Source organism: Vidua chalybeata, chromosome 9 (genome assembly GCF_026979565.1).
Source record: "Vidua chalybeata isolate OUT-0048 chromosome 9, bVidCha1 merged haplotype, whole genome shotgun sequence".
Lineage (NCBI taxonomy): Eukaryota > Metazoa > Chordata > Aves > Passeriformes > Viduidae > Vidua > Vidua chalybeata.
Window position 1 is genome coordinate 13,872,651 of NC_071538.1, and position 21,767 is coordinate 13,894,417.

Consider the following 21,767-nt stretch of genomic DNA (forward strand, 5'->3'; position numbering starts at 1 on the left):
GCAGAGAATACTTTTAGAAAAGAAGAATTGAGATTCACTTCTCAGGAGATGATGTATAGCCAACATCACTAAAAGCTCCTTAGCCTGAGCCTGCTTACATGTACTGCTAACCAAAGCCAAGTCTGGGAAATCACAAACATATGACAATTTTCCTTCCTGCTGCTAGAAACTCTGCCTAATCTCCCAGCAAGCGGTCCCATTTGGCTCATACTCAAAGGCTGAAAGCGATCCCAGTTTCCTATAGCTTAATATAATTTGTATGCCAATTCAGTGAGCAGAGGCATTACAAGAACCTCCTGGCATGCTGACACCTCACCAGTGTCCATGTATTTCTCACAAACCAAGCAAGAAGGAGCAGAGCATGGACTGTTTCTGGGCTTTTCACCAGGCTGGCCAGCCCGTCCACTCCTCACAGGGTTGAAAGTCAATGTTCATATTATACCTTGTTCTTTATTTCATATGACTACACAGATCTGAGTGCCGAGCAGCACACACCAATCCTTTACTTTGCAAAGCAGCAAGGAGCCCCGTGAGTTTCAGCCAAGACTAGATCAAGCCACATGAGGTGAAAGCATGGGTAATAAGCCAGTAGATTTACTTCATTTTCTCCTATAGTTACTTTATGCCTTTTTAAACTTGCTTTAATTAAATTCATTCTCTAAACTTGCCTTAATTAAATTCATTCTGGAGCATGAAAATTGCTCAGTTTCCACTGATCTGGAAAAGGCTCTTTTTAGGCCAGCAAGATTTTCACCTTGAGGCATTTACTAGAGCTAGAATAGGAATCAGTGCTTACAGCTTGTAGAGATTGCTTTATTATCGTGCTTGTGCTTTTGCACACTGAGACTCATAGCACACTTCTACTGTGCCAATGATTGTATTTTCAAAAAAAAAAACATTAGTAGATAATGGCCTCAGATTATTTTCTGACAAATCAGTGTTCTATTTAAAACACAAAACCAACAGATGCTGTTTTCCTTATGCATATTAATAATTGCAAGGTACTGAGGGGTGCCGGTCTTTACAGTACAGCAAGACAACCTGTGAAAATGAGTGCAACCACTTATCATCACCACATCTACCTTAACCATTGGTTTATGTTTAGATGCAAACGCTCTTTGCAGAAAGCAGGTTTCCCAATGAAATCCCATCAGGGGCCACTAACAGTGGTAGAATTAACCATTTCTTGTAGTGCTTGTGAGACTAGTTGTAAAGTACATATGAAACAGACAGAGCAACCAGGGTGAACAGCAGCAGATTTTGAAGGGATCTTGTGAAAAGAGAGCAAAGAAGTGGGAATGAGGAGACATGGACTATCTTCCAGGGAATGTAGTAAAATTACTGAGTAACAAGACAAGTCATTAGTCAGAATCAAGCCAGTCAGGCTGAAATAAGAAACATTTAATGTCTTGAATTTATTGAAGCCTGAATTGGTGGTGAGAGCTCCATGAAACTGTTGTAGAAATTAATTTAATAATTAATAATACAAGGAATCATGGAAAAATCAGGAAGGAGGTTAATGGCATTTGAAATATAGGAGAGCTATTGTTTTTCTAATTCTAACCCATGTTTGTACTTTCCTCTTTATCATGTCAACATTTGCAAGCAATAAAAGGGCATTATGTGCTGGTCATTGCATCTGCTTTTGAGATAAATTTGTGTTAGCATTCCAAAGGGTCAAGGAACTCTTCCAGGGCAAACAAGTTCTGGAGCACTGATGCCAGATGGTGTGTATATAAAGTGGAAAATGGGAAAAGCAATTTACTGTGTTCCTGTTCCAGAGAGAAGTATCACCCAGAAGGAAAGCAAAAGAGGTGAGAAATTATTAAGAAATTGAAGAGATAATTTTTTTCTTCTGTATAAATTTTTCTTTACATCTGAAAAGTCTAGGTACATAGAAGAACTGCAGTGCTTATTTAGGCAAAATTATTCCAAAAAGTTAACAGGAATATTTAACTAAAGAATGAAGGGTTAAATTAATAACATGTACAAAGAATAATGCATTGATTTATGTAACAAGTTCTACATTCACCTTTATAGGTGATTAATGTATAGCCTGTGTTTACAGAAATTTGAGTCATAAAGACAAAACATTTTTATCTTGCATTTTTGACCAAACTCTACAAAAGAGGCAGAAAATAACAGATCCGATACTTAAATATAAATTAGCATCGCTTCAACAAAGGCAAGTATTCAATGTGATTTATGCAGCTGAGGTGATGAACACTACTATCTCACTTGCAGCTGTATTTAATGTGTGATATCCAAGTGTGCAAAAAAACTCTTCAGGTTTTAGAACTAATCAATATTTTCTTCAAACCTAGTGAAACATACAAATGTCTGTTGGAAGGTTTAAAAATAATTCAGCTCAGTGGAAGAAATTTAAAATAATTTTCTTAAATACTGAAAATTATAACATGTTTTCATACATAGCCTGAATTATTGATGACTTTTATCACTAGCCACCAAATCTCAGAAATATGTAACAGAAGGCTAAGTGTTCAGTTATAAACAAATAGGAAGGGAGAATGTGTCTTAGTATTTCTGTGTGCATCTTTGCTGAGCATATTTTATTTGATTATATATATAGTATTTTAAATGCAATCCTTCCTTTTAATGTTATGGGTTCTCCTAGAAATAAAGGATGTAAACAAAGACTTCTCTCCATACAGGAAAAAGAGCTGAAGAACAATGCTGAGGTTTGCTATCACCCTCCTTGCTGTCATAACATCATCCACCTGCCAAAAATATGGATGTCTGGGGGGGGACACCCAAAAACTGAAGCCAGGTCCTGAGCCAAATATGCAAGAGTGCACTCTCTACTCTAAATGTAAGAGTGGTTTAATTTTTTCCAAAAATGGTCGAGAAGTACAGCATTGTACACACTAATTGTTTTGGCAGTTCCCCTAATTTCTAAAAAATATTTAAGAAGCAGTGTACATTGTATTTGAAAAGCCTCCTTCATTGGCATTTTGCTGCGTGCAAACTAAGAGTAAGATTCTGGGTCTTAACAAAGTCAGCTGTAAAACTCTCATTGACTTCATTTATTTTCTTTTCAAAATTCTGTTGCAGTTTGCCTTTCTTGTAGTTCCATCTGCTTAAAAATGTTTACAGCAAAAATTATTTTGGTTTATTGTAATTAAGTGTAAGAATCAATTGTAGCAGACACCAAATGGAAACATTTGAAATCAAAATTCTATTGTAACCAAAGTACAGTACTTACTAAAATTCTTCAACTCTTTTCTTTTAATGTTTGGTAGTTTTCAAAGTTAGTATCCCTCAGGATGTGGCATCTGACCACATTGAACATTGGTAAAATTCTTGGGACTTGACAAAGCACTTTTTATGCCAGTCTGCCTCACCTAGCATTTACACTGCCACTTTCACATCCAAAATTATTAGAGCTTGAGTACATCTTCTAGTTACTACTAAGCAACTTTATCACATTATGGTTCAAACCAGATTCATCTTACATTTTGTGTCTTCCAAGTACAGTGTTAAAAAGGAACACTTATTGCAAGATCTTTGTTTTATTCCCCACAGCTTCCTGTTGCTATGCAGACTTCACAGAGCAATTGGTTCATTCCCCGGTAATTAAAGTAAGCAACAGCTACTGGAACAGATGTGGGCAGCTCAGTAAATCGTAAGTCAGCTTGGATGTTTTCTGTGTCCTGCTTCCACAGATCTGGGCTGGAGCAGCCACCAGCTGCTGATGGACATTAGCTTACCCTAGAGATGTCACCCAGCCTAGTTCCCCATCACCTTTTCTCTATACTTGACCAACCTCTGACTCCTCTTCTCCTCTCACACAAACCTACAAATCCCTAAGTCTACACTATTTCTGCCATTTTTTCAAGACAGAGTTATGTTTTTTCAAATTTGCTTTCAGTATAGACCCAGATCTAGCAATGCAAACCAGTCATAAACCCAGTAGGTGACAACAACTGTACACCTCTGTAGCTCTCCAACCATCACCCACCAGTGAGAGTGATCTGTAATGAATAGAGACCAGGCTTCTTCCTTTGTTTTGAAAGGACATCAACTAGATGACTAAATCTCACCAAAAAAAAGCACGGGAGTCCAGAAATGAAACAGCTGAAAATTTAGAACAAAAATTCTTGTAGTCCCGTGGGTTTTGCAACCATGAAAAATGTCTCCTTAATTAAGATTTTTAGTACCCCGTTAGATGTTAAAGCTGTGAAACATGGCAAGTTAGAGAAATAAAGGGATGAAAGTACAAAACAATTAAGCAAAAACAGATGTGAAAAAGTAACAGCTCTTGCCTGCCACTCCCAGGAGAGCAGCACAGGATGCGATTTTAAGTAAATTCAGCTGGGCTGTGGGAAAAATCTAAAGATTAGTGAAATCATGAGGCTGCAGCACAGACAAAGTTTTATACTATAGTTTTAAACTACATTTTATTATTGCCTGGAATCGTTGTTGCCAGAAAAAGTCAAGGCCTCAAAAGTTTACAGAAAGCTTACACAAGTAGGGCTGAAATATGCATGGAATCATTTGTGTTGTAGCTGGCTGTGGTAATTGCACGGTCAGAGCCTGTACACAATGCCAGAGGAATGAGTTTCAAACTTAGGCATTAACAGGGCCAAAGGATGCTTTTCTGTGTTTTTCTCCTAATCCATAGTATTGCATCCACATCAAAGCAGGCCTAGAAAACTGAGGCTGTAGCCTTGATGCTCAGAAATAGGCTTATTTGTGGCTTTTTTCATCCACCCCAGCTGTGAAGATTTCACAAAGAAAGTCGAGTGTTTTTACCGGTGTTCTCCACATGCTGCTCGCTGGATCCATCCCAATGACACTGCTGCTATCCAGGCTGTTCCATTGTGTCAAAGCTTTTGTGATGACTGGTAGGTTCAGCTTTTTAATGAAAGTATTTTTATTTAGTTTTAATATGCCCATGATTCAGTGGTGTTGCCACCTTTTCTCTTGTTCTGTTTCTGAATTTCTTGCTTGCCATCTCTGCTTTTCCTTCTGCTAAGCTACTGCCCCCCAAAATAATAATGACACAGGCTGTGAATGCAGGATGGAGACACTAAGATGAGTTTAGTGACTCAGGGACAGCACTGCCCTGCTCTGGGGGAGGATGCAGTGCAGTGGCATTGTGACAGAGAAGCTTCTGCCACACTGACAGGCACTGGCAGCAGCAAGGGCCTGCCCACCCTTTGAAAAGTCCATGTCTGTGAAGTATCATTTATGCAATTAGCATTTTCAATCTGAATACTTGATCATGATATGATATATTTGATTTGTATGTATAAAGTGCACTACAAAATCAGGAAAGACATCAACTCATGGGATTTCAACTAATAATTGTTACAAATTAGCTTCATTCCCTAATTTTTCACCCTTCACCTTATCCCTTCTATCATCACACTCTCTAAAATCTCTTCTAAAAGCCCAAATATCAGAGACAATTGCAGCCAACTAATGCTAAAATTATTAATAGCAATGAGCAGCATAATAGCATTGAATTTTGTTTCCCAAAACACAGCATCAGAGAATCACATTATTTTTTGAGTGCAAGGTATGTGGTGGGACAACCCAGCACCCATCTGTCCTTAGTCTTGGGCAGAAGAATTATGTCCATGTAGGGTACTGACATTTTTCCACTGGTACTTATCCAGCATATATCTCTCCCTCCCTCTCTCTCTCCTTTCCCTCCCTGTTTTGAGATGTTGGATCTTAAAAACATCACCATGGGACACATAAAGTCAGTCAGCACCTTATGAAGGTTGTGCCCAGGCACTGGAGGAACTTGTCTGGATGTGTGTGTGAAGCACAAATACCCCAGGCTCTGTTCACACTATAGGATTATAAGTGCTTGCTTTCCATGAAAGTAATGGACTGCGACTGTCTGGATCCCTTAGGCCACTCTGAAAATCATGGAAAACCATTACTGTACTTCTAAAAATGCCATAAAAGAACTTTTCTTAAAAGTACAGAAAATACAGAACACGATAGGGTTCTCTTGAGCTACTCTCTGCCCTGCTTCCCTAGGGCTTACACAACTTGAATATTATTGACATGTGGATCCATTTCAATTACCTCCAAGGGCAAAATCAGGTATGCAGTGCAGAATTCTGGTAGGATTTGTCTTCAAATATGTCTCCATTTCTTTGTGCCAGTGAAGGAAACGAGAAGCATAGCTTGGATTTGTAATGGAAGTGAGTGAGAAAGGCTGATATATTTCTTAGCTTTCCTAGAGGTTTCTCTAGCAATGAATTTTATTTCTGTGTCAGGAAACTACACGTGCCTCAGGAACAGATTTGTCACGTGCAGTCTTCCCTGCTAAGTTTTTTGTAATCTTCAAAACTGAATCCAGATTATTGACCTCCTTGAAGATAAAGACTGAGACCTTGAATTTCCCTCAGTGCTCTGAATCTTAAAGCTCAGAACCAATTACCAAATATTGCATTTGGTAATTAAAGCACTGGAGTTGCCAGTGAGCTCTAGAAGAGACCTAATGGGGAAAATGATAGAATACTATTATCTTAAATGAATTTGTCCCAAAACAAGTAGCATGAAAAGTCTTTACTAAATTGTTATATCGAATGGAAGTGTAAAGATAAAAGAACATGTGTGTGTGCTGTAAGTTTAGTTTGCATCTATTAACTAGTTTAAGCCAGCTTTAGTGTATATGAGATTTATACCAAAGTGTAGATCACTGTAGGTCAATTGTAGATCATGTAGGTCAATATTACATTGCAAAATCCTCAGTGCTCCCTGGGCACTTCCAGAACCTGCAGGTAAACAGTACTTTTAACTTTTGTTGCTGGAAAGTACAATGGGGTGATTGAGAGCTGCTGCCCAGGAAAACGGACCCTTTTCCAGTATAGAGTCTCCTGGCAGAGAGAGGATCTACTCTGAACAAGTCCTGAGCAATGATCTATTGCTCCTGTTGGCGTCACAGATGTCTGGCCTGAATCAAAAATGTACTGATGGCCCATTACCCTGCATGCTGGTCTGTGTGCCTGCCTAATGCCAGTGTCAAACACATTCCCTCACCCTATTTAAGGCCTCAGGCTAGAAAAGAGCCTGGACAGAATTCCCACTCTTTCTGGTGATTTAAAGTAACATTTTTTCATGTTCTATTCACTGGAGGCCCTTTAGCATGCTGTAGCACTGCTGGTGATGTGACCTACTTTCTCTACATACTGTGAGTGTGCCTGCTGCATACTGTATGTCTTTGTGGCCAAAAATGTGCAGAGTATTCTGAATAAGCAGTGACTTAATTTAAAAGAAATTCATCTGAGTAGCTTGGGGCCTTCCTTTTCTTCCTATTGTTTTAGGATTCCTTGCTCTCACTAGTCCTTAAACTATTGCTTTTGAAAGAGCCCAATGTACAAGTCATTTTCTCATTCACCTGTGAAAGGGCCCTATGTCCTATAAAAGAGAAAAAGCTAATTATAAAAAAGACAGGGAAAAATGCTTTAAAATAAAAATATCCTGCTCATTATACATAGGGAACTGATATGTTCAGGGAGGATCTTTTAAGTATTTATGTTTCTGACATTTAGTTAATGTTTGAAGAAACAACTTATGGGTTTCTGGACTGCAGAAATTAGACTTTTCACAAATCATGACTTTTCATAAACTTGACTTCATAATTACTTCCACTGGAATAAAGAAAAACTTCTGACAATGGAATTATGCCTCGTCACCTGCTTATAGACCAAACCACAATCAGGTAATAATCGTGATTAGGAAACATTTCATCTTGACGAGTCAATAAATAATGGTGAATAAAAATATAAACACTTTAATTAAGATATTCTATTCATATTCCTGAGGCAACCATGATGCATACCATGGATATTAATTTCTCAAATTTTAGCCTCTATTTCCAGCAGAGCCCCTACCTCTGACAGCAGATTCAGGGATGAACCCATTGAGAGTACATGTCTTCTGACCCTGAGCTGTTTACTTCAAGCCCCCGTTACCTTCCATCTGTTATTGCTTTTTCTCCCTCCAAAAAGCCCAGAAAACCAGTGTGAAGATACTGCAGATATGCATCTTCTGACCTTTCTGCATTTGCAAATCTACTGCAATGTCCAGTTCTCATGACCACACGACAACCCACATATTTAATTTAAAATGTAAGGCTGCAGCCCTTGTGATATCAAAATAGTTTTGAAACATGACCCTGAAGATTAAAAATGACAAACAGAAAATCTATCCAAAGGTACTAATTACGAATACCATGCTAAACATTAACTTTTTGGAAGCTGTGGCTCATTTTGGCACTCTCTGTTACTGGTATGAATAGTCCTACAAGCCAATGAGACTAAATTTAAGAAGATGTTAACTGATTTGCAGAAAGTAGTCCTTAAGAAAGGTAAGAGCCAAAAAGTACAGCATAAAAGAGAAGTGGAAGGGAGGATATGATGTAGGATAATGGTAAGTCATGAGATCTCTCATCACATCGACCAGCCAGAACTCTACTCATTCCAGGCCATTTATTGTTTTTTTTCTACATTACCACTTACAAACTAAAAATAACTTAAAATATAAGATTTTAGACCAATATCATATAGGACTCTTATCTTTCCTTCTCTTTTTAACTTCTTTGAAAATGTCATTCTGAGGCTGACAGCCTATTAGTTTATATTATTTTGGTTTTTGTGAAATTTCCTTATTTCAATGCATATTCCTCATGCCTGGCAAACATCATTCTTCTTGTCCCATATTAATTCGTAAATACTATATTAATTCATAAATTCCATAAATAATTCTATCCATAATTCGTAAATACCATATTAATTTGTAAATTCATAAATACAAACTTTCCCCACATCTCCTTCAAGTGACAGTTCACCCTTAGTACACCTATGCTCTGTTATGATACTGAACAGCAGCATTCATCAAACTCCCTCTCTCCCTCCCAGGATTTCCTCCACTCAGAAACATCAGATAACCAAGCAGAAAACACCCACAACATGAGCCCTTTGCTAAGTCTGTCAGTATAAAAGGTAGTGAGTGAACTGTTTAGTTTTCATGGGAATTTAGGTTTTCCTGGGCAGCTCAGAGTTTATGAACATGTCAAGCTAAGATAATGTGCACATTGCTTGAAGATCTGTTGCTAAGCTGCACTGTAATCACGCCACGTTACTAACAATGTCCCTGGACACCTCTTTGAGTTGAATCTGAGCCCAATGAAAAATGTGAGAGAAGTAACTTTATCTTCCACACTAATTTCCATGAAGGTATGAAGCCTGCAAAGATGATTCCATATGTGTTCGTAACTGGCTGACAGACTGGGACTGGGATGAAAGTGGAGAAAACCACTGCAAGAATAAATGTATTCCATACCGTGAGGTAAGAAAACCTGATCAACTGAAGCAGAGAACATGGCATTAAGAGTTTTGGGTTTTTTTCCCTGAGTATACAGGAGTAAAATGCCATTGGTGAATTATTTTTACTTCAACATTTTCAAGCCATTCCTACATCAGACTTTTTAAGTATACAAATTTTCAAACATTCATTTTTATGTACAGCCCTCACTGTAGGTAGATATACATTTAATTAATCACTATTCATTCCACTTGTGAAACAAATGTCCAAGAAACACTGATATTTTAACCCAGTGGGATTTAGAAACTAAAAGATAAATGAACTTTGTTCATACAGAGAGACTAAGATGCATTTCATAAGGTTCCTTACACAATATGGGGCTCTACACACCTCTGTCTTTTTAAATTGGAATGTGAATTCCCAAACCACTGAGGAATTTTTAAGGTTTTCTTTCCTGCTGGGTATCTTTGCCCTTTTCTCTATTTTACCTTGTCCTTCTCCATCCCATCTTTCTGAGAATGTTTAATGGTTGGGATAACTAATTCATGAGCAAAACTGTATAAAATGAGAACTGACAAGATTACAGGAGCAAGGGTGCCTGGAACCTGGTCTACAGACTTTTCCAGAGTCAGGTAGGATTTTTCTAGTGACTCAAGTAAGTTTAGCATCAGAGAGATATAATACAATTCAAAAGTGCATTTGAATATTTTTAACAGTTGAACTTCACTGAGTCCATGAAAAACTAACCAAATTGAAGAAGGAAACAAAATTTAGGTGAAGTGCTTAGGGACTAGTACTAAGGTTTGCAGATTCATTAATTTGAATTCAATTCAAGTGCATGTACTTCCAGAAGTCAGTTCAGCAACTGATATAAGTGGAAAACACAGTCCAGTTTGTGCTGGATTGCTGTCTGCCTTGCAAAAGTGACACTAATCAGCAGACTCAGGAAGGTGGCCAAAACCAAATGGACTGTGGAAACTTACAGCTTAGTTTCCCAGATGTGCTAAATCATCAGTAGTTCCAGATGAAGTGAAAAACAAAATTATAATCTCCATAAATAATCTCCAGTCTCTGTTCAAATTGTCCCTGCTTCAGAGATAGGAGTTTTTAACCTTGAGTTCCCTTGCACTTAGTTCTTAAAGAGAATATACCATCTGCAGGAAAAAACATGCAGCAAATTCTGAGGTCTTATCACTTGAAGCCAGGCACAGCTATTCCTTAACTAAATGGAGCCACACCCTAAACTACCCATGTTTTTAACCACAAATAGGCTTGCATGGTAAGTAATCATAAAGATGAAATTTCTGCAGAGAAATTAAAAAACACACATTTCCCATATGAAGATTACATGATACACAATCACTAGACTGCCTTGGTTTGGACTCAACTCATGGAAGAGTTCTCACACATCAGAGCACTTTTGACAGTTCCTTTTTGCACACAGAGGAGCAATCAGCAGCCCTACATGTGATGTATGCAAGTGGTTCTAAGGCCCATCTGGGACAACTGCTGAAGAAAAAATGCTGAATATTAAGGGTGCATAACTGACCATGGCCAGTTTTAGCCTTGTCATTATTCTCCCAGCTGGGCGCTCCCCAAGCAAGTTACTGCACAGACTAGGACATTTTCCAAGAAACTAAAGAGTCATAATCCTTTGCAGTAATTTAGGAACATGTTGGGGAAACAGGCTGTGCACTCCATGTGTTTGCTGCAGCATTCTGATTATCCTATGATCTTTAAGCAGAATTAGGGAGAAGGTAAAAATAAAATTGTCAATTTGGCAAGTAGAAAAGCACAAACACATTACAGAACCTGTGGGACACAAGTATAGGGTGTATACATGTCTCTTGCATAAAGACCTAAACAAAGCTATGTGACAGGCTTTAATACTTTCTGGAATGATTAGCTAAAAGCAGGTAGAAATTCAGAACTGCACAGGAGCTGGAAGAAAATATCTAATGCTATTTAAAATCACAGGAATAGTGGGAAAGAAAGAGCTAAAATCTGCCTGCCCTGAGAACACAAGGAAAAAACAAGATGGAGGAACTTTCCTTTTCTGACCCTGCTCCCAGTGCATCATCCAACCTCCATACTCCTTCTCCAGCACCTGCAGCATCCATGGTGCAAGCCCTGGCTAGAGATTATATGAGCTGAAAAGCTGTTTTACAGACTACAGAGTCTTTGGGGCTATTTGAAATGGACTTCGTATTATTCATAAAGGATAGTTTTTTAAGGAAAAGACAACATAATTTTTGCACATGGGGACACAGGGAAGAACTTGTTGTCAAAAATATCTGGAACAGAAGACTACATATACCAAATTTCACTTCTGTATAATGGACTTAAATCTGTATTATTTTTTTTTCCACACAGAGCAGCTTCCATGCAGAATTATCCCAACACAAAGACTGCTCTGAGATTCACAGTGTCAGATCTTTGTATGAGCTGGTAATGGTGGTAAACCAGCAAAGCATCCAGGAATTACAGCAGTAAGATAAACATTGTAGGAATCAGCATCACAGGCAAGGACTACTTGTACTATTACAGATAAAACAAAGATTCCATCAGAGAGATGCTGGTGATGTGGTCAAGATGAATCAGTCAGCAACAGAACCCAGTGGTGCTGCTGCCTGGCCCACAGTTTCAGTTTCTAACACTCCTACTCCTTCATTTCCAAGGCTTCTACTCTTGCCACCACTCCCATCTCCAATCTCATTCTTAGCTTTGCTTCTGGGAGTACCTGAAGTTTCCTTTCCGGAAACAGAAAAGATTGAACTTCAACCACAAACATGTGGAAGAAATGCAGGCAAGATAAAGTGTACATACTGCCTGCTTTGTGTCTGAACATGATTAACTCTTAAGCTAACATTCTTCAGACAAACTCAAGCTGGGCAGGCAGAACGTTGTCACAATGTGAGCTCAGCAAACAAGCAGCATCTTTGTTGTGTGGTTGACAGGTCCTATGACACAGGACTTACAAAATGCTATAGTAGCAAGAACAGAACAGCTCCACTTGATAAGGGTACAAGAAGCTGCAATTCGCAGTTTCTTGAGCCAGAAAGGCCACTGCCCCACTGGAAAAAGCACTTTGGAAGCTTGACAAAAACTTACTTTCTTCAGGCAGTTGCTAAATTATGTCTCTTCTCTTTGCCTGTGAGGTCCTGCCCGGCCATGAAGTACATTGCAGCAGACACAATGAGATCCCTCGGAGCTGTGACTCCACTGGGCCGTCTCTGGCCTGTAAATAAAAAGATTCCTGTATTCAAAGCACTATCTGGCACTTTCAGCACTACTCAGATTTCAAGGCATGTCAGAGTGTCCTGACATGCTACAAGATGTAAAGGCTCTCACACACAGCTTTAACTGTCAGCCCCAGAGAGCTGCTGGGCTGTCAGCCCCAGGGTAGAAACAAAGGGCAGCTGTTGATCCCTGAATTTGGTGTAACCACTTGCTCTCAAAACAGGCAAATTACTTTTGCCTGTTGTGGAACTGGGTAACATTTTCAGACATCTCAGAAGAGATGAAGCATAGCACAAAACAAGACAGTAAATTACTCCAGACGATGTTTTTATATCCTGGTACCAATTTTTAAAAAGTGATAAATGTTTATCAATTTGATTCAAACTGATGTTAATTCAATTCTGTTTAAATGTAATTGAGGCATTTCATATTTGACCCACAGATGTATGCAAATGGAACTGACATGTGCCAGAGTATGTGGGGGGAGTCATTTAAGGTGAGCGAATCCTCCTGCCTCTGCTTGCAAATGAACAAGAAGGACTCGATTGCAATCAAGTATCTCCTCTCCAAAAGCTCAGAGGAAAGCTCGAGCAGCAGCAGCAGCAGCAGCAGTAGCAGTGAGGAGCATGCCTGCCAAAATAAACTCCTGAAGTTTGAAAAACTAAAGCAAAAGGAAGGTGAACAGACAAGATAAATGCTAGTGGATGTATGTCAGCACAAGAGAAATCATCGTGCAGCCTGGGCTTGGGGCATCATGCCAGCCTGCTTTATCCCTTCCTTTCTAGAACATAATAAATCAATGGCTGGTTCTATTAATCTTTCTCTGACGTTTTTGCATCTGCATCACAAAGCTCCAGGCAGGCTAGCACAGGTGTAATCTTGTGACTTGAACTGAACAGCTATAAGCCTGAAGGAAACATCCAGGGGTTGACTTTCAAAGAGAAGAGGCACAGGGAGCCCCTGCTGACTTAAGGTGGAACAGTGAGAACTAGAGACCTCTGGAAGGTCATGCCTGCCAATAATGCACCAAATCTTCAATCCAAACACTTCATTACCACAGGCACACAGCACTCCTGTCATGAGTTACTCTGTGCCTGGGTGTGCTCAGATAAAGAAGAAATCTTCAGGCAGAAATAGGTCAGGGAGCCTGGCTACTGACCACTGAAAATGCATTTATTTTGAATCTTAAAAACAAGGCTTTATAGTGTACATAAATCCCTGGATCCAAATATTGTCAGTACACAGCATGCACAGTCTGTTGCAAAGGACTTTTACCTTAAGCAAAAGCAGTAGAAAAGTCTCCTACAATATCAGTTTAAAGCATAATTTTGAGTGAAATTATTCCCACTGAATTATTCCAAACATAATGATCTCTGAGAAACCAAAGTGTCAGGGACAGCTCCTGCCAGGTCTCTCCCATCAGTAATTCTGTTTCCCAGCATCACTGTTACAGTCAAACTAAAAATCTGCACCTGTCCCAGAGAGATTTTTCAGGTAAAGATGAACAAAATCCTGCTTTCAGTTATGCATCCATACTTCCTCTGACATCACTGCAGAGTGGACAGGTCTGTGCCATTCTGTACAGCCTTTTGCAATGCCATCACCACAGAAACCATGAGAAGGGTTGAATTTGAGAGTCACATTATCAAATTGTGAAAATCAGCATCATCTTGGTGCTTCCAAAGGATCTGGTTGCCTTACAGCATTTAAGGATCTGTTCCAGAGTTAAAACAATGACTTGGCACATCCTCTTTAATTGGGAGAATCTTAAAAATCTAACACACTTTCTTCACTGAGCTGTTTATTTATTGGAATGGTTTCACACAGCTGCAAAAGTAATGCTAAACCCATTAGGTCATGCTCTGCTTCCAACCAGCTTCTCAGTACACTTAACAATGGACTAATTCCTACCAGCACTGAATTGCTTTCAGAATGATACTTTGCCACATCTGTATTTTGTGCTAACTCAATTTGTCAGTTCTACTGTTAGAAAAGAAAGAACAGGAATTTAGTCTTCTGTAAAGCTCTGATAGTCCTTTTCTCCCCCTATTTCACTAACTCTGTTCTTTCCTGTCCTTTATTGCACCTGAATCAGAGCAGAAATTTTCTTGCATTTTATTTTGCTATGCTCAAAATTCCAGAATTAATTATCCCCTCTCACTGCCTTAACACCAACTTTTTCTGTATCACCATGGACAAACATTTTCTTCATGTTTTTTGTTAAGTATAGCATAATTGTTCCTGCCTGTGTCTCTGCTCTTTTTCATCCCATTCCACTTTTTTTCTCTTTGCTCTGACTAAATTACTCTTGAAACCACTCTCAACAAACAACTCCTCCATGCTTCGTTTCAGGACGACCCATAAGACTGGTTATTGCATGCTTTTGAAGAACATTGGGTCCTACAGCAAGATAAAGGACCAAGAAAGATCATTTTGCTCCTATTCATACCTTTCCCACTGACTCATGATCCACCCTAAGCAAACCATTTAACTCTTTTGTGACCCAAATAATTTTGCAGAGCTACCATATTTCCTCTAGGTCATCTCTCTTCTAGGACAAAAATTCAAGTCAGTTGTCCTTGTGGGACAGTTTTCCACTCTACAGCTCCCTGGTCCCACAGGTGTGAACAGTGATCTTAGCTCTCAGGCTCATTGCTTTGCACTCACTTGTGTTACAAAAACTTCACATGAATATGCCAATCTTCTTGAGCCACGTTTGCCTGTCTAGTTGCTTTATATACACAGTAATTTACACCCTAAACAACCTTTGTGATACTCAGAAATGCTATCAGTGGGTATTTTACGTTTACAGAAAGACTAGGATAACTCAAGTAAAGTAAAATGAAAAATAACAAACAGCTAAAAAACAGATCACAGCAATACACTGTGAAGGTAACCAGGGAAAAGAAAGATCCAAGTTACTGGTGGCTGCAGACATCCCCAGCTAATGCTGCCTGATTAGGTAGATGCCTCTATGCATTACAGCCCAAAGCACATGTCCTGCCTCTAGAGCCACACTGGCCCAGACCACTGAAATGCCTGCATAGTTAGGGACACTAGACTAAGACACTAGACTTTACTAAGATCTTTATTAAAATGTCACAATGGTAGTCAAATGCTTTGGGAAATAAGTTGGGAAATAATTCCTACACCAATCTGAGGAAACAGATTTAAAACTTTTATCAATAAATTAAACTGGACTTACCAACAAGACAGTATTGATAAAAAATAAAATTATTGCCAATTATTGACTTATTTACAACCTGGCTAAGAATCAACTTTTGTACTGTTTTACTTGGGCCTGGTGTCACGTTAACCAGCTAAGCTGGGTCATCCTGATTGCTCTGTTTATTTAATTTTCTTTCCTTAAATATTGGCAGAATACTGTGAAGCTTCCGAAATTTCACTGACATGCCAGGATTTCTTGCAAATGAGACCTTCTCATGAGAGATCTGTTAGAGTTCTTTAGTATATGTTATCTTAGCCTACTGCTTTAAAATTATGGATATTACTTATGATGATGATGAACCTCATCCTTAATTACTTGCAGACTGAAAAGGATTCCATCATACTTCAGTAATACAAATGCTTCATCCAGCACATATTTCAGTACTCAGTATTATTAACAAAACTTGCCTCCTGTTCCTTGTGTCATTGCAAGGCTTTCTCCTCAGGCCACAATTTTCTGTAATACTTTTAGAGTCCTCATTCTATTTTTTATAGTTCATAAATCTCCATGGATATTGATTGCCATAGAGCCTTCCTTTTTAAAAAATAATAAACATCAGTAATTATGACATTTTCAACTTCTGTTGCATTTTTTATGTGCAGGTTTCACTCAAAACATTTTATAAATATTCATTAATCTTCAAAATGTATCTGAGAGGAAAATAAGTAGTGAGAAGCAAACTGTATCAGTGGGAGAGAGTCAAAAAGAGACTTATGTGATCACTGCAAGTATTGCAGAACCAGGACTAGCACAGACAAGTTGTGTTGCAGTCTTTTTCCACACTGCAAATGGAGCTGCACTTTGTAAGATAAACCTCAGAAAAAATTATTATGTTAAATTATCATGCAAAAGTTATTATGCAAAAAATATAAAATCACAGAATTGTTCAGGTTTGAAAAGATCTTTAAGATCATTGAGTCTGATGCTCCAGGTTTTTATGAAATAAAATAGTGCAAAAAGCCTGAGCATCCAAAACCAAAACAAATTATTAAACCGTGAATTTCCATAGACCTTGAAGGATAATGAAATTTTACAAAAAATAATTATTGCGCTATATAAGACAAATAATGTCAAACAGTCTAATTTGCATTGCTGAGAGACAACCAGAGCAAAGAGAAAGATATAGATTAGATCTGGCTTTTTAGGATTTTGATAATATTTGATATAACATTCTGATAAGCAACTGGAGAAAACCAAAGTGCAAACGAAATCACCATAATAGTTGCTTAAAAATACATTAAAAGAGTACTATGACTATGTTACCATTAAACTCAGATCTTCTGTTAGCAATCCCTAAGGATCTGTTCTGATCCAGTCAACCCTAAACAATGAAGTAGAGATTTTGCAAGCACTTTGAAGGACAAAATTAGATTAAAAATTATCTTTCTATCCAAAGAACTAGACCAAGCCTCCAAAGAAGTTCTAAAAAGGGAGATGAAAAATGCTTGCACTGAGTAAAGGTAAATCATTAGAAAAAATTATCCAGGAAAATACATGGCAAAGCAACAGCAGAGCAGCCAAGGAGTTGGGATGCATAGCAGCAACCTATGCCATATACAGCTGAATTGTTAAAATGTGGAAGAAGGTTTAATCTTTTAAGGCTTCAGTGTATGCAGAGCCCTGGAAGTCCTGACTCATCAAGCAAGCAGAGGCAGGACCTACAGGCATCCTACTAACAGTTACTCAGAGTTGGTGACGTCTCTCACATTCCACTGAGGCGCAGCTTCTGGAATGACCCCACTGCATCACACAGGCTGTGGAATGTGGTGGGTATCAGGCCGAGTTTAACTCTATCCATCTTCCCAATGAAATCAGCTCGCGAGCTCTGTTAACACCAGTGCAATATGTTCTAGGAGAACAAACATACTCTTGGTATATATCTAATGACTATATAATTTAAAAGGAATTAAATTAGCTGAATTCGTGCACATTTTCTGGTTATTTTTCTTCCTTTTGTTCAGTTCCAAAGGTTTGCATAACTTGGAGTTATTTTAAAAAATGCCACATGCTACAGACAGCTCATGTCTATTGTATGTTTGCTCTACTTTATTATCCAAGGAAACACTGAGATTTAGACAAGAAGAGTTAAAGAGTCCAAAAAGCGTTAGGGTTTGGATTACAATTTGAAACATTGCCAAACTTTACTAACAGCAAGACTGAATTCCCCCATGCCTGAAGACAGATAATTCTTAAGCACTACTCATTTTTCCTTTTGGCCAAAAAAAAAAACAAAACAAAACAAAAAAAAAAAAAACAAACCACCAGCCCTGCACCTTTGATTCAGTCACCTAAGAGAGCAGATCTAATTCAGTGTGAAGCTGCAGGTCAGCTCCAGACTACAGTGAAAAAAAACCCAAGCTATGAAATCAATCATCTGCTTCAAATAAGTGTGAGGACACAGTTAGGATCAGACCTCAACAATCTGGCAGCTTTCAACATCTCCAAGATAAAGCTGGGGTGATTCCCTGAGATTTATCTTCACAGAGAAATGAGGGAGGAAAGTCTCTCTCCTAAAAGCATACCTCTCCTGCCTCTGTTTTGACACCAACTGCTCTCTGAGTTCCAGTATTCTTTTGGCCTCCTTCCTTGGAAATGCAGTGAGGTCTCTGTGGAGCTCGCCTTGGTTCCCCTCTCAGACAGCTGTGACTAATTCAATGTTCAAGCTCTTGAGTTAATTCTCTCATTAGATCACTTTCCTTCTTCATGGAATAATTATTCCCACAGGAGAAATGAGAAAGAATGAAACAATATTGTGCTAGTATCTGACACACTGCATCCAGGATGTTTATTTTAAATCAAATTGCCTGGAATTGATCCAGATCTATGGCTTAAACACAAGAATCTTCAAAGTGGTGGGGAACTGTAGCTGTGCATGTTACACAACATTCCCCATTTCACTGGAATTTCTCCAAACTTCCTGCTAGGTAAGTGTACCTAGAACACAAACCTCTCCACACAAGTAGGTCAGGTGACACAATCCTTTCATTGCTGGGGCATATTTGAGGACTGAAAAAGGTTTTTTTTCCTTGTTTTATTATTTTTTTTTACCACACACCAATCCTTTTTCCACCCAATGCTATTGTGAAGGTGAAGCCTGGAGCACACAGTAGTGAAATATTGCCAGTGCTCCTGAAACCACAAGCCAATATCTGTGCCTTACTCACTGGGAATGTCACATTCCCTCTGAAACCTCCCGTGGCTCTGATGTGTTCCTCAGTTTTGCTGCCTGGCTCCCCAGGGCATGGCTGGTCACTGGAGGGGGCAACACTTCCCTCAACTGGATGCCAGCACAGCCTGTGCTGCAGCACCTTTGGTGGGATCTGAATACTTAGGAGAGTTTCTCAAACCCCAGTTCAAGAGTGCTAAACCTCTCTGGACCGACAACTCTGATACCAGGCTGTTACCTTAATGCCGCCTTTACCTCAAGTCACATTACAGTGAAAACAATAAATACTTAGTTACGAATTTCAAATCAGAAAAAAGTTCACAAAGGCTTCTAAAGATGGGAGAGGGGAGGAGAGGGGCGGAGAGGGGCGGGGCGAGCTGTACAGTTTCCCAAGCCATTAACAGTTCAGCTGAAAAATGGACGGAGCCATCATCACCTTGCTGATAGTGTGAAAACTTAAATGTTTTCACACAAGCCCTGTATTGTGGGACTGCCTGTGCAGAAAGACTGTCTTTGGGGACCCCTCTTGCTCTCTGTGTTTGGGTCAATTTCAGTTCAGACTTCTACCCTACACACACATACACACATATTCATCAAGATTCATTAACCCTCACAGGAATAAAGGTAATAGCTCTTGGGCCTGGCCCAACCCTGTCGAGAGAGAGTGTTCTCATGCCTGGCTTGAGTCTGGAAAATGTGTTACCTCCCTGTGAAGCGCAACCCACTGAGGTAGGAAACATTCAGACCCTGAAGGGAAGCTTCTTTATCCACCGAAGCTTATGTATCACGTGAAAGCATAAGCTGACAACAGGTTTATGCAGGTATCTAATTAGAATATAGTGTCTGTAGCTCATTAGAGGCTTTTGGCTGAGTAGACAAACACAGTAAGCAGTCGTGATTATCACCATTGGGGTGATAATGGGGTAAACCAATCCTGTCTTTGAAAATACAAGTAGCCAGGGAGCCTTTTCTCTCCTCCAGGCTGAAGAGTGTGAAGTCCAGCAGCCTGCCTTGTCTTACCCCTTCAAGGGATGCACAACAGCATCCACCAACTGTGCATCCACAGACTGCTGATCTGCATCATTGCTTTGGGCATGCAATGGCATCCAAAGTAAATGGGACATCTGGGATAAACCTAGACCTTAACAGAGACAAGGTGTCTTGGAAGTGTAAGAGATGTAGCTTAGATGCTTGTACTACAGATGCTTGTACTCCTCATGAGCTCTTGGTAGCTCTGCACTTTTGCAATTTTGGCTTTCCTGGGAGAAGTTTGAGTTCAAATCCTCATGGAATTTAGGGAAGTGAAGCAAAAATGGTTGTATCCTATTACCTGCACATCAAACCACAAAGCTCCTTTCCAACTACAGTGGGTAATTAGTAACAAAAATGATAACTGCCTGTACTATTGAGAGGTTACAGCAGATGCCTTAGCACAGAGGGCAAAGTGCAGAGATGCAGTTTGCGACAGGAAGTGAAGATTTCATACCCACTAAACTGAGGGAGGAATTAGACCTGGCACATTCTGGTTGCAATGGAAAGTGGCTCCCTATCACAAAAGATCCCATGGGATTTGATGTACCTACAAATAGTCAAGGCCTGAGTTTCAGGTCTCCTCTGCAACAGGGAATTTTAGCAGCCAAGGGGTTTTAAGTCAAAATGGTCCCCAAAAATGCAGGTGTAATGGACAGGTTGTGATAAGAAGCAGTCAGGCAAAACTGCACATTCAAACCAATTATTACTCTTTTTAGGTTTTGGGGTGAGTGTTTGGTTTTTTTGGGTTTTTTAAGACTAAGAGCTCTCCATCTTTATCACATTCGGGGAACAAAACAAAACAAAACAAAAAAAAAAACAAAACAAAAAAAACAAAAAAAAAAAAAAAAAAAAAAAAAAAAAAAAAAACAACGACAGACTCAAATCATACTGTAATAGAGGAGAGATTCAGCATCCGCACAGGCAACACCTTTCAGCCTCCCGATTTTGTTAATATTCTAATACGTCACTCTGCAGTCCCGGTTTTATTAATGTTCCAATACATCTCTCTGCGGTAACAGCGGCACCTGCAGGATTCGTGAAAAGCAGCACAGACACCTCCCATGGCGCGGCAGAATATCATCCAGATATCTGGAAAGGTTTTCCTGAGAACCCTTCAGCCAGAGAAATCTGAGCAGCCATGGGCGTCTGTGGGACAGGGATTTTTCAAGAGAAAACCTGGCTAGTTTTTTGTGATAATCTTCTCACTGTTTTGGCAGGGTGGCAGCAGCACTTCTGAGCAGGTGTGGGCAGTGGGACATGTTGAAGAGCACAGGGCATGCCTTTTATGCCTTTTTTTGTCACCTGTCCTACATCACAGTCAGCATTCACCTGGCTTATTGGCAAATATATTTTAAAAAGTCTATTATATTAAAAGTGAAAACATTTTTAATTCCTTCACTACAGTGACTGCCATTCTTGATGTTGGTTAATCAAAAGGCCTCCTCATTACATGGTGCAATTTCACACTGTCAAAGGTACTTTCAAACTTATTCCTGAAAATCTACAGTATGTTTTGGGAGATTCACAATAGTATATGGGATCATTAGCTCCATCCTGGACAGCTCCTGTACAGGCCTGTGTGGCCACAGAAGACGCCTGCTGAAGAAGTGCTCTTTGCTGGGGGCAGAACCATGAACACAGCACAGCACAGGCCTTTGGGGCAAAATAAGCACTCTCACCAACGTTATTTTGTGTCTGTAAATCTGGCACTATGGTGTGAAACCCTAGTGCTGGCCAAGAGTCTAACAGCTGACATCAGCCAGCCAGCCACTGGCATTTAGGAGAATTCTA

General features: G+C 39.4%; 2 protein-coding genes across 4 annotated transcripts in view; one reads left to right on the top strand and one right to left on the bottom strand.

Annotated features, from left to right (window-relative positions):
• MAST2 (microtubule associated serine/threonine kinase 2) overlaps window positions 1–21,767 on the bottom strand; it is a 216,021-nt gene that overhangs the window by 192,425 nt on the left and 1,829 nt on the right. Inside the window, exons 1-2 of one of the 3 annotated variants that reach the window (XM_053950716.1) lie at window positions 20,866–20,991; window positions 12,421–12,547 (exon numbers count right to left, since the gene is read on the bottom strand). The gene's annotated coding sequence lies outside the window, so the exon portion shown is untranslated. Of the gene's footprint in view, window positions 1–12,420; window positions 12,548–18,300; window positions 18,319–20,865; window positions 20,992–21,767 lie in introns of those variants that run through there. The other 2 variants (XM_053950717.1, XM_053950715.1) reach the window with 2 other exon arrangements.
• LOC128792372 (riboflavin-binding protein) lies at window positions 2,677–13,410 on the top strand. Its single transcript, XM_053950722.1, has 5 exons — window positions 2,677–2,830; window positions 3,544–3,643; window positions 4,737–4,865; window positions 9,222–9,333; window positions 12,992–13,410. The coding sequence occupies exons 1-5, from the start codon at window positions 2,692–2,694 to the stop codon at window positions 13,241–13,243; spliced, it is 732 nt and encodes a 243-aa protein (XP_053806697.1). The 5' UTR covers window positions 2,677–2,691; the 3' UTR covers window positions 13,244–13,410.

Bases quoted from the DNA above. Each gene is read 5' to 3' on its own strand.
- LOC128792372 (XM_053950722.1), top strand. From the start codon at position 2,692: ATGCTGAGGTTTGCTATCACCCTCCTTGCTGTCATAACATCATCCACC. The intron at 2,831-3,543 runs GTAAGAGTGGTT...TATTCCCCACAG, and splicing joins GTGCACTCTCTACTCTAAAT to CTTCCTGTTGCTATGCAGAC. The intron at 3,644-4,736 runs GTAAGTCAGCTT...CATCCACCCCAG, and splicing joins TGTGGGCAGCTCAGTAAATC to CTGTGAAGATTTCACAAAGA.